The sequence below is a fragment of the Rana temporaria genome, chromosome 7 (assembly GCF_905171775.1).
Source record: "Rana temporaria chromosome 7, aRanTem1.1, whole genome shotgun sequence".
Classification (NCBI taxonomy): domain Eukaryota; kingdom Metazoa; phylum Chordata; class Amphibia; order Anura; family Ranidae; genus Rana; species Rana temporaria.
Window position 1 is genome coordinate 162235653 of NC_053495.1, and position 12889 is coordinate 162248541.

General features: G+C 44.5%; 1 protein-coding gene across 9 annotated transcripts in view; it reads right to left on the bottom strand.

Annotated features, from left to right (window-relative positions):
- The window catches only part of RASAL2 (RAS protein activator like 2), a 425879-nt gene that overhangs the window by 63479 nt on the left and 349511 nt on the right, over window positions 1-12889 (bottom strand). For all 9 annotated transcript variants that reach the window (XM_040360350.1, XM_040360349.1, XM_040360355.1 and 6 more), the window contains 2 exons: window positions 2700-2853; window positions 2475-2573 (listed from right to left, as the gene is read on the bottom strand). In XM_040360350.1, coding sequence (XP_040216284.1) covers window positions 2475-2573; window positions 2700-2853 — 253 coding nt within the window. The remainder of the gene's footprint in view (window positions 1-2474; window positions 2574-2699; window positions 2854-12889) is intronic.

The window sequence follows — 12889 nt, forward strand, 5'->3', positions numbered from 1 at the left end:
TGGAAGGAAAAGGTAAGTGAACCAACAATGCACTACCTTAAAGGAACCTGTTTAGAAAATAAAAAACAAACCTTTACAACCCCTTTAAGGATTATGTTTTTTTTTGTCCTCACAAAAAAGGAAGCAAATTGGCACCCATGTGTCACCATAAATATATATACATGCAGAACAATTCACTTTCTAAACTTCTAGAGTTTTGATGTACTGAGCACCATTCTCTGCAACTTGGAATTCAACTTCCATTAGTGCCATTTGGCAGCAAACAGAAGGAGGATGCAGAGCAACGTAAATGTAAACTAGACTAAAAGCTTGTATGGTATATGGGTTTCTTTCATGAAAGGCTAATTCATAGTGACACATTTGATTTAAACTCTTATGTGCTGCTGGGTCTATTTTAAGCAGCTCCATTAACTCCTGATATGTCTAGAAGAAAACTGAAGTTATTTAAAAAGAAGCTGTAGTTGGTGACAGATCAACAATAGTGAAACTGTAAATTTAAAGATACAGAAAAATCTAAACACATAGCTGTTCATAGCTGTGCCTGATCCAGAATAAGTAAAGCAGTCTCAATTGGTCACCCTGTAAATTTTAAATAACATACTTACCTCCACTGTGCAGTTCCATTTTGTCCCGATCCTCGTCTTCTTCTGGGGTCCCACGGCGACTCTCGCGGCTCCTCCCCGCAATAGATAACCCCCACTGGGAGGCTCTATCCCGAGGGGGTTACCTTGCGGGCGTATGACTTGGCCCTGCCCCCCCAGCGGCCGCGACATTGGATTTCATTGACAGCAGCGGGAGCCAATGGCTGCGCTGCTATCAATCTATCCAATGAAGAGCCGAGAAGCCGCGAGGAGAATCGATGCGGGATCGCACCCCCCGAAGTAAAACGGGGGTGGAGGGCTGGGGGGGGCAGGCACAGCAAGGTGTTTTTTCACCTTAATGCATAGGATGCATTAAGGTGAAAAAACACGAGGGTTTATAACCCCTTTACAGTGATAACTAAAGTCTTTTGTTTAAAAATAACAAACATGTTATACTTGCCTTCCCATCGGGTCCCTCGTCGGTGCTCTTGGCCCCTCCCTCCTGCCAAGTGCCCCCACAGCAAGCAGTTTGCTATGGGGGCACACAAGCTGAGCCACTGCTCTGTGTGTGCATTTAAACACAGAGCAGCGGCTCGGCCTCACCCCCCCTCTCTGGCTCACTAACAGCAACGGGAGCCAATGGAAATCTATATGCACATTGCCAGCCTCCTGTTAATTTCAACAGCCATAAGGCCCTTATTATTTTTCAACATGCTAGCATATAATCCAACATAGTGCTACAGATACTAAAACACTCAAATCTTGATAGTAACTTTTTTTATGCCTGTACATGCAGGATTACCATAAGCAGATATTGCAGAACTGGTTGAAAATGTATCCCATCTATAGCCAATATTAGTCTTGTCACAGCAGTGTCACAACAGTGACGCATGCACAATGCATTAAAGTGTTACTAAACCCAGGACCCTGCATTCATTATATCTGGTCTCCCACAGTACACAAAACATCGAAATGCAATAAAGTTAGTAAATATAAACTGCTAAATACCTTATCTCATCAGCAGTATATAGCAGTCTTATGACTTCTATCAGTGTCTTGTTAAAACTTGGAGGAGTTTTCATTCTACTCCGACTGTCCAATGAGGCGGGAAAGACCCCCGATGCTTTGTTTGGACAGTGCCGATTGGCCCTGTGCTGATCACATGCACCCTCCCAAGAGAAAAAAAAAAAAAAAAAACCTCTCTAGCATTACACACCAAACTGAGCATGTGCAGAGTGCCCCCAAGGTTTTGTTCGATCAGCAGATGCATTGGGGACAGTAAAAGAAGTGGATGATCTGAGAAGGCAGTGTCAAACAGCATTTTTACACAGTGTGCAGGATTAACCCCTTAGGTTCCACAAGTGAGTACAACAAGGCGGCTTTACTGCATATACAGAATGATTTTACTGTTGTGGGTTTAGTAACATCTTAACCAAATGCTATAAAATTCCAATATCTAACAAAAAAATTACCGATGGTTATGCAAAGCAAAAACTACTGCATTATGTCTGCTTTTCTGTTTTGGATGCATGGTTTAAAGGTTTTAGGCCTATAGCAGGAAAAACAAATAAATCAGGATCCAGCAAGTTCCTGCTTTTATAGGGAGAATTATGCAAACCAGCCATCATACACATTGCAATTCCATACTCCATCCCCCACAAACCTTATCCGGAAACGTGCTCTCGGCTGCAAGATCTGATCATTAACGCTTATACGGCTTCAGATCACAATATAATCAAATACAAACAACATGTTATTCTGAGTGTTTACAGGTGACTGGCGCTGCCCTTTAGTAGAACATCACTAATGTGCTGCTCATTAAAACTTACTGTTGAAAAAAGATGGAGAATGATGAAAACGATCAGCAGCGGGCTTGTTTTCCTTGACGCTTACCTTGTTAGGTTGGACAGTCCTCCGCAGATTTTCCATCCACTTATCTCTCTCTGCTACAGATGAGCAGCTAAAACATTTGCTGCCGCTGGAGTATGTGACCTAACAGGCGCGTATTGACAAGTAGAAAGAATAAAAAGAAAAAAAAGGAAATAAATCAAAAGGTTACTCAGGCATCAGAGTTAATAATTTACACGAGGCATCATAAGAAAATACATACTGCCTTACCTCAAAACAAAAGTCTTGGCCCAATATGCTGCTGTGTAGTGGCTTCACCAGGATTTTATCTTCTGTCGCCAAATCCAGAGCTTCCACTGCACTGCCTGGGCTCAGCAAGGACTCATGGGAACGCGATTCTTTCAGTTTAGGTAACCCACGTGACCTGCATTAAGAAAAGGCTGTAATTAAAACAGCTGCCGGTCCCTAGGACATGGGAAATACCCATTCATTTGCAAATTGTTTCATTTCTACACAATACACATGGAGGACAGGACTGGCCCACCCAGTGGTTTTCAGCAAAAAGCCCAAAGATCAACAACTATATAGTCTCAGAAGATACCTGCCAAACTGTATGGCCACTTTTTTTATTAATTATATTTTGGAGGGGTAAAGCTGGTTACAGATAAATTTTTTTTTATTTTTAAACCGGACAGATCCACCATTAACACCTTTGAGGTGGATTGGGGATCCCCCATTGCGTTACTGTATTCTGACAGTGGGACTCCTCTGCTAGAATACACTGATCAGTGCTGCAACCGATTAGCTGCAAGTGCCGATTAAATAAAAATATCCCGAACCTCCCATTCGGGAGGTTCTAAAGCATGGGTGCTCAACCTGTGGCCCTCCAGCTGTTGTGCTGGATATACTGATAGTCCTGTTTTGAGAGGGGTCGATCATTCCTCTCGGATGGGAATGGCCATACATGCATCAGCATTCGGCCGTTTTCTGCTGAACCAGCTGCATTTTGATCCATGTATGGCTGACTTTAGAACATGGGTGCTCAATCTGTGGCCCTCCAGCTGTTGCAGAACTATGACGCATTGCAAGGGTGTCAGTTAAACAAGCATGACTCTCAAAAGCTGAGGCATGATGGAACTTGTGGTTCCGCAACAGCTGGAGGGTCACAGGTTGAGCACCCATGTTCTTAAAGGGACACTAAAGGTACATGTTTTTTCACCTTAATGCATCCTATGCATTAAGGTGAAAAAACATCCGAAAATTCCGGCCCCCCCGTTTTACTTACCTGAGCCCCGACGTCCTTTTCGCCGCTCAGCCTGGTCATTGATTGGCTAGAGTGGATGGATTAAAAGCAGCGCAGCCACTGGCTTGCGCTGCTGTCAATCACATCCAATGCCACGGTGCGCCAGGGGCGGGCCTGAGTGATACAGTGAGCGGCTTATAGCCGCCGGCTGTATCACAGGAGCGCGCCTGCAAGAACTTACCACCATGCTCGCTCGCATTAAGGTGGACAGTTCTTGCGGGCAGGACCAGAGACAGCCGCCGAGGGACCCCAGAAGACGTGGATCGGAGCCACTCTGTGCAAAACGAGCTGCACAGTGGAGGTTAGTATGGCATGTTTGTTATTTTTATTTCTCTTTACAACCCCTTTAAGTCAGCCACACATGGATCAAAATGCAGCTGGTTCAGCAAGAACCAACCAAATGTTGAATCATGTATGGCCATTCCCAATCGAGAGGAATGATCTACTCCTCCCGAACTGGACCATCAGTATCCAGCACAACAGCTGGAGGGCGACAGGTTGAGCACACATGCTTTAGAACAGGGATCCTCAAACTCCAGCTGTTGTAAAAACTCCAGCTGTTGTAAAACTACACATCCCATGAGGCATTGTAACACACTGACATTCACAGACATGACTAGGCATGATGGGAATTGTAGTTCCTTAACAACTGGAGGGCCATAGTTTGAAGACCCATGCTTTAGAACCTCTGTCATGTTTTATTGTTTTGTCTCATTTCCTGTCCCAGTTACAGTAGTCACCAAAACAGGACATGATTTGAAATCTTTTCAGTGCAGACAACGGTAGAGCTCAAAATTTCCTTTCTGGTTATTACATCTTGGTTCCTGCGAGATTTAATTTTATTTCCCGTCACAGTGACAAATATCACTTGAACAGAAAGTGAAGAAAGCTCTTAAATGGGATACATATAGCAAAAAGTATTTCGCATTAAAAAGTAAAAATAAAAAAAAGATTTGCATTTTAAAAACAATAAGCATACAATGTTACTTACTCTATTTTTATAACATTTTATGAATAGCCTTTAGGCACTTTATCGATTTTGTAGATTGAGATGACCGAAGGAGGTCACAAAAAATATTTATAGAATGTTCAGTTTTGTAGATATTCTTTTTGAAATTTATAAACACATTATATCACCTGCAGACTACACATCATTTTTTTTGCACACAGGCAGCAAATAAACGAATTAAAAAAAAAAAAAATTGGTATTCTAATAAAGTTTTCTTATATATAAAAACAGAAAATCATTTTATAATATTCTGAAAACATATCCATGAAAAACAAAAATTGGTATTCAGGAAATTTACACCAACAGACAATATTAATGGTATTCTAATAAAGTTTTCTTTTATCTATAAAACAGAGAAAATCTTTTTTTTTTTTTAAGTCCATCCTAATATTCTGAAAACATATCCAAGTTCCAGGTAGATTTAAAAATCTTAAATGGGGAATTAAAATAAGTTTACGTAAAACAAAAAAAACAATTCCATAAAGTTCAGCCTTTCAGAATCACTTACAATAAATGGAGATCCGCATCAAACAACTGAAGAGCAATCAGAACAATTAAATAATTACATTTTTATAAGCCGCTAATTACCTCCATTGCAACACAGGGAATATAACGAGAGTATGCATGCTGTGATAGACAATAAAATTAGACTTACATGAAGCAATTATACAGCCACCTTGCTGTGCACGACCAAATCATTGCTAGGACTCATGTCACAAAACCTCACCCATCCATCGCTCCTTTGCACAGGGGTCAAGGGTCACATGCCGGCAGGGAGTTGAATAGGCCAGGGGGCAATGTCAGGTAACCAGGCTGGGCATCCTGGCCGGGAGAAGAAGATGTCCTTGCAAATCTTATAATATTACCAAATGGGCTGAATTGCGATCATTCCGGGCTCAGGGGCAGAACTGGCAATCGGTGGAATAAAATCTGGTCTCAAATAGCTGGCTACTGCATCCTTCCCCCTCCTCCTTTTAGCATCCCGCCCCTCAGGTAGCACAAACAGAGTCCCGGTGTGCCCAGGCTGCTGCTCTCTGGGCCTGTTGCTATGACAATGCACCTATAAGCAGATTACAGCTTGCAGGCAAGCAGGCAAGAAGCTGCAGCCGGGCTGGCTCAAAGAGCATGCTCTGTACACATTGCAAAGGTCACCTTTTCAAGCAGCTTCCCTTGCATAAACCCGACCCGGACAGGGAGATGCTGAGGAGGAAAGGGGGGCCTTCTGAAGACTGCACTGCACTTTTCCCAAGAGGGGACAGATCAGTGACACTTAATGCGTCAAACCTCCTGGAAGCATCTCCGCTGGGAGAAATTACCACCTTCAACCCTTTACTGGCATCTGCTTATTTCCTGACTCTCTAGTCATCGCACAATATGACAAACAGGCACCTTGGTGGACCTGGGACTGAAAACTGCAGGGAAGGGAGTGATGGGGGGGGGGGGGGGTCACAGATTTGCAAACCAGCTTTTTAGTCAATGCCTAATGATCTCAGAAACAAACATCACAGATTCTTTCCCGGACACATTAGCCCGGCACAAGATGTGGTCAGATGCACAGGAAAGGGTTAAGGATGCAGCTCTGGAACAAGATGGCTGCCTGACACTTAAACCCAAACTAGCAAGGGATCAAAGCAACCTGCAGCCAATGCACGCTGCTGTACGGATGGATTACAGGGCTCTTCCTGCTATTGGAAAACTGAGCAGCGCTTAGCTGGCCTTGTGCAGACGCAGATAATCCCATGGAAGCAGGATTACAGTAAACAGCACGAGCCACGGGGGCAGGGAAGGGAGCACCATAAAGAGCATCCTTTACACAATACAAATCTACATCAGGCAACATGAACCTCTAATAGGTATGGTTAGAGCTGGAGCCCATTACAAGAAACCACTATCATTATTCCAAGTAACAAGCAGCCTTGTCAGTCACCTGAATCTTAATGCACCAAGGGCGGACTATACAGCAAGTGACCCGCGTTCTCCAGATTTCTCTATTTATAGGCAAGTAATCTACGTACATCGAACAGTAATTAGATCATCAAAGACTATATTCTGCCAACCAAGAGTTATCCGCCATAACGAACGTCAACAAATTAGGGCACAATGGAGGAACTGTTGAGTGCAATTTAGCTTGCTGCCAGTTTTAAAAAAAAAAGTACCTTTGTTAACCGCTTCAGCCCCGGAAGATTTTACCCCCTTCCTGACCAGAGCTTTTTTTGCAACTCGGCACTGCGTCGCTTTAACTGACAATTGCGCAGTCGTGCGACGTTGTAGCCAAACAAAATTTTGCGTCCTTTTCCCCCTCACAAATAGAGCTTTATTTTAGTGGTAATTGATCACCTCTGCGGTTTTCATTGTTAGCGCTATAAACAAAAGAACAGCGACCATTTTGAAAAAAAATATTATCTTTTACTTTTTGCTATAATAAATACCCTAATTTAAAAAAAACACAATACATTTTTCCTCAGTTTAGGGTGATGTATTCTTCTACATAACAAAGCAAATAAGCGTATATTGATTGGTTTGCGCAAAAGTAACAGCGTCTACAGAATAGGGGATAGAATTATGAAATTTTTATTATTTTTTATTTATCTAGTAATGGCGGCAATCTGCGATTTTTATCGGGACTGCGATATTATGTCGGACAGATCGGCCACTTTTAACACATTTTTGGGACCATTGACAATTTTACAGCGATTAGTGATATAAAAATGCACTGATTACTGTAAAAATGTCACTAGCAGGGAAGGGGTTAACACTAGGGGACGATCAAGGGGTTAAATGTGTTCCCTCTCTGTGTTCTAACTGAAGGGGGGGATAGGACTTACTAGGGGAAATGACAGATCGCTGTTCATACTTTGTATGAACATACGATCAGTAGTTTCTCCCCTCAGAGAACCAGGATCTGTGTGCTTACACACACAGATTCCGGTTCTCGCTTTGTCACGAGCGGTCGCGGGTGCCTGGCAGTCATCGCGCCCGCCGGGCATTCGCATCGGCTTAGGGGATCGAGCAACGGGTGCGTGCCTCCGGCGGCGTACGCACCCTAGTGGCCACAGGGCAAAACAACGCAACATAACGTCGTTTAGCCCAGCAGAGCCATGCTGCCGCAGTAAAACTGGTTGGCAAGCTGGTCGGCAAGTGGTTAATATCAAAAGAAAAGTTACAGTGCCTTGAAAAAGTATTCATACCTCTTTAAATTTTTCACATTTTGTCATGTTAAAACCAAAAATGTAAATGTATTTTATTGGGAATTTATGTGATAAACCAACACAAAGTGGCACCGTCATCTATCGCCTCAACTACTGCAACTCCCTTCTCACTGGATTACCTCCACTGGCTTCCAGTCCCCCAACAAATTAAATGCAAAATACTAACAACTGGGGGAGGTCCGACGCATAACACAGAAGTTCACGAACCGAGTGGTGGGAGACGACCCGGATTTTTTATTGCTACGTGCGGCGACCATCCCAGCCAGGACCTATAAGAAGTCTGTGGTGCGTCACCTACTTGATGCGGCCAAGGCCTGCATCCCCCTATGCTGGAAGTCCCCGCACCCCCCATCGGTGGCCCAGTGGCTTAGAAAGGTTGATGATATTGGTCGGATGGAGGATCTGATCCTCACTAGCCAGCAGAGGAAAGAGACTTACAAAGAGACCTGGCAATTATGGAATATGTTCAGGTACTCTGATGAGGGACGGAACCTTAGGGGAGAAGTTCGGGACGCAGGTCAGGTCAGCCTATGCGCCAATGCCCTGGCCTCCGGAAGCGGATCTAGAACCCACTGGCCCCTGAGGGGCTCTGGTGCAGAGGTCCATGGTTCGCACACCCCCCCCTGCCCTGTAGCCCCCCCCCCCGATATCGAGGACCCCCCCTTCCCGCCCGGGAGCAGTTCCCGGCCATCTCCTTACCCCCTCCTTTCACATTTCACCCTTCACTCTGTTTCTCTCTCTCTTTCTTGATCTCTTGATTTAAAATTAGAAAACTCAGAGTCGGCTGGACCTGCCAGGCCCTGATACAGGACTAACTAATTTTCATGGGTGACGCTTCAGCCGCACGCCCACTGAAGTTTAACATAATTAGACCACTGAGGGATCTCAGATATTGTCACGCCTGGCCCGGATATAAGGGGGCGTGCAGTGCAACCCTGTATATGTTTTTGTATATTGCCACCTGTTTTTCCTTGTATCTATGTATATATGATTCAATGTTGTTGGGGTCCATGTGGGCCACTTTTTCTCTGCTTTGAATAAATAAAAAAATAAAATAAAAAATAAATAAAAAATACTAACAACTACTTACAAAGCCATCCACATCTCTGCCCTCAGCTACATCACTAGCCTAGTCTCTAAATACCAACCTACTCGTTCTCTTTGTTCCTCTCAAGACCTCCTGTTCTCTAGCTCCCTCATCACCTCCTCCCATGCTCGCCTCCAGGACTTTTTCAGAGCCTCTCCAATCCCATGGAATACCTTACCCCAATCTGTCCGATTATCGCCTACTCTATTAGCATTTAGACGATCCCTAAAAACCCTTCTCTTCAGAGAAGCCTATCCTACCTACACTTAACAACTGTATTTACATTTTCTCCATCAGCTCACCCCCCAAAGTTATTACCTTTTGTTCCACTTGACCCTCCCTTCTAGATTGTAAGCTCTAACGAGCGGGGCCCTCTGATCCCTCCTGTATTGATTTATATTGTAAGTGTACTGTCTGCCCCTTGTTGTAAAGCATTGCACAAAATATTGGCGCTATATAGATCCTGTATAGAAATAATAATTGTGAAGTGGAAGGAAAATGATAAATGGTTTTCCATTTTTTTTTTTACAAATAAATATGTGAAAAGCTTATTGCGTATTTGTATTCAGCCCCCCTGAGTCGATACTTTGTAGAACCACCTTTCATTACAATTACAGCTGCAAGTCTTTTTGGGGATGTCTCTAACAGCTTTGCACATCTAAAGTGACATTTTTGCCATTTTTCTCTGCAAAATATCTCAGTCTCTGTCAGATTGGATGGAGAGTGTCTCTGAACTGCAATTTTCAAGTCTTGCCATAGATCAATTAGATTTAGTTCTGGACTTTGACTGGGCCATTCTACCACATGAATACGATTTGATCTAAACCATTCCATTGTAGCTCTGGCTGTAGGCTTGGGGTCGTTGTCCTGCTGGAAGGTGAATCTATGCCCCAGTGTCAAGTCTTTAGCAGACTAACAGGTTTTCTTCTCAGGCTAGGTTAACACCGAATACGGATACGGCTCACAGCAGGGGTCCGGTGTGTCCCTGTTCTCTGTTTTAGGAACTAATCAGGCCTAAATTTGTTCCTGAATTTGGACCTGAAACGGAGCCAAAGACGCACAGGACCCCTGTACAATCCACTCCGCAGCCACCACAGAGATGTGTGAACCAGCTCCATTGAAAGCCGGTCACAGTCTCCTGTCATGCAAATTGGATACGGTGAAACCTGCATCCAATGCGCATAAGTGTGAACCCAGCCCAAGATTGCCCTGTGTTTGGCTCCATCCATCTTCACATCCACTCTGACCAGCTTCACTGTCCCTGCTGTAGAAAAGCTCTACCACAACACGATGCTGTCACCACCATGTTTCACAGTGAGTGTGCTGTGTTTAGGGTGATGTGCAGTGTTAGTTTTCCGCTACACATAGCGTTTTGCTTTTAGGCCAACAAGTAAAATTTTTGTTCTCATCTGACCAGAGCACCTTCTTCCACATGTTTGCCGTGACCCCACATGGCTTCTTGCAAACGGGACTTCTTATGGCTTTTTTTCAACAATGGCTTTCTTCTTACCACTCTTCATTAAAGGCCCAATTTGTGGAGAGCGCCACTAATAGTTGTCCTGTGGACAGATTCTCCACAGATTCACACTGAGTGCTCACTTCCTTTCAGTCCGGCCGGGAACAGGAAACTGAATCTCCTGCCGTGCTACGGTCAGTAGGGGGGGGGGGGTAAAAGGAACATAGGGAGGGGGGAGAGTAGAAAGAACATGGGGGGGGGGGTAGTTAGAAGAACATGGGGGCAGTAAGAACATAGGGAGGGGGGAAGGAGTAAGAAGAACACAGGGAGGGGGGAAGGAGTAAGAAGAACACAGTGAGAGGGGGGGTGAGGCGATAGAGGAGAACACGGGGAGGGGGGGGGTGAGGAAAACACACGCTATGCTGTGGTTCCTGTAGGCTTTTCGTGTGTGCAGGGGGGGGGGGAAGGGGTGGGGGCCCTCCATGTCCATTTTGCTTGGGGTCCCCAAATTCCTTCAAATGGCCCTGCAGCCCAGCACAACCCACCCTTGATCCACCCCATATGTAAAGTCACATTCTTTTCACGAATAAGAACACACATGCGCCTCATTCATTTGAGCGCCAAGGGGGAACCTATAAGGAAGCTTCGGGAAATAACACCGCTATCAATGAGAAGACACGCCCGCAAGCCGCCTTTAGTACTGAAAGATTGGGGACTGTCCAAAAGAAGGGGGTCCAAATAAAGTTTTTCATGCAAAATTCCCAAAGCTTTCTCCTATTTTTATAATTAATTAAAATTTAAGAATCCTTGGAGAAAATTATATAAAAACCTCTAAAAACAGAGCCCACAGAATTGATTTGCCTTATAAAGAAGATAATTGCCATAGCAGGCTTGTCTGGCATTCTAAGCAGCTAGGCATCTCACAAAACACGTATCACAGATTACACATTTCTCCGTGTATTACACTAATGAAAAGAAAATGAGATGATGCACATTATAACTAACGTCTCAGATATGTGACACCCATTATACAGGGCAGAAAACAGGCACACTCATCCCATACATGGCACATTAAAACCCGCACAGCTTATTAAACAAGGCAACTTAAAAATAACATGAATCCCTGCATCCAGCAATGACAACAAGTTAAGTGAAGTCATCTATATCCGCCAAACACGCTCTCATTTACTGTACTTACATCAATGAAAGCCGATTGGTTTCTATTGGCTGCACTTGTTGCTAGCTTGCAGAATAAACACTATAGGTATAGGGATTATCATGGCAGACATAAACAGAGCAGCAGAATAAAAAGCTTATTGCATAATTACATCGTTCAACCTGGACCAAGCACGCATATCTAACACCTGAGCCTTGAATCATTGTAGTAGTCACCGCAGCTAAAGGTGACAGCAACAGTCTTCCGGGTCCAGTGCCAAGAGGCTGCTCGCTTCACAGAATGCCTTGGTTTCTTTTTTTCCATTGAAAACAAGGTGCTCTCTGATTGGACAAGGTGGAGATTGTGACGTCAACGGAGGCATCGCTCCAGATTCTGTTACCCTGGACACAGGTAAGTGCTTTCAATGGCACTTATCACCAGCGCTGTAGCTTGGCCTAGGGCAGCATCTTGCAAGGGGGGCAGCAAAAATGCTGCTTAACCACTTCCATACAGGGCACTTACGCACCTTCCCGCCCAAGCCAATTTTCAGCTTTCAGCACTGTCGCACTTTGAATGGCAATTGCGCGGTCATGCTACACTGTACCCAAACAAAATTGGCGTCCTTTTTATTTAATCACCTCTGCGATTTTTTTTTTGCGCAACAACTAAAAAAAGACTGAAAAATTTGAAAAAAAAAATACGTTTTTATTTTTTTCTGTTAATTTTTTTGTAAATAAGTAAGTTTTCTCTTTCAATTACGGGCACTGATATGGCGGCACTGATGGGCACCGATGAGATGGCACTGATGGACATCGATGAGGTAGTACTGACAGGCACAGATGAGGTGGCACTGATTGGCGGCGCTTGTATGCGGCACTGATGGGCACACATAGGCGGCACTGATGGGCACACATAGGCGGCACTGATGGGCACACATAGGTGGCACTGATGGGCACACATAGGCGGCACAGATGGGCACACATAGGTGGCACAGATGGGCACACATAGGCCGCACTTATGGGTGGCACTGATGGCTACTTATGGGTGGCACAGATGGGCACTGGGCATGGGTGGGCACTGTGGGGTGGCACTGATGGACACTGTAGGGTGGCACTGATGGACAATGTGGGGTGGCACTGATGGACAATGTGGGGTGGCACTAAATGGACACTGTGGGGCGGCACTGATTTACCTATGTTGCCAGTCAGTGCCCATTTGTGGGCACTGATTGGCATCTTTT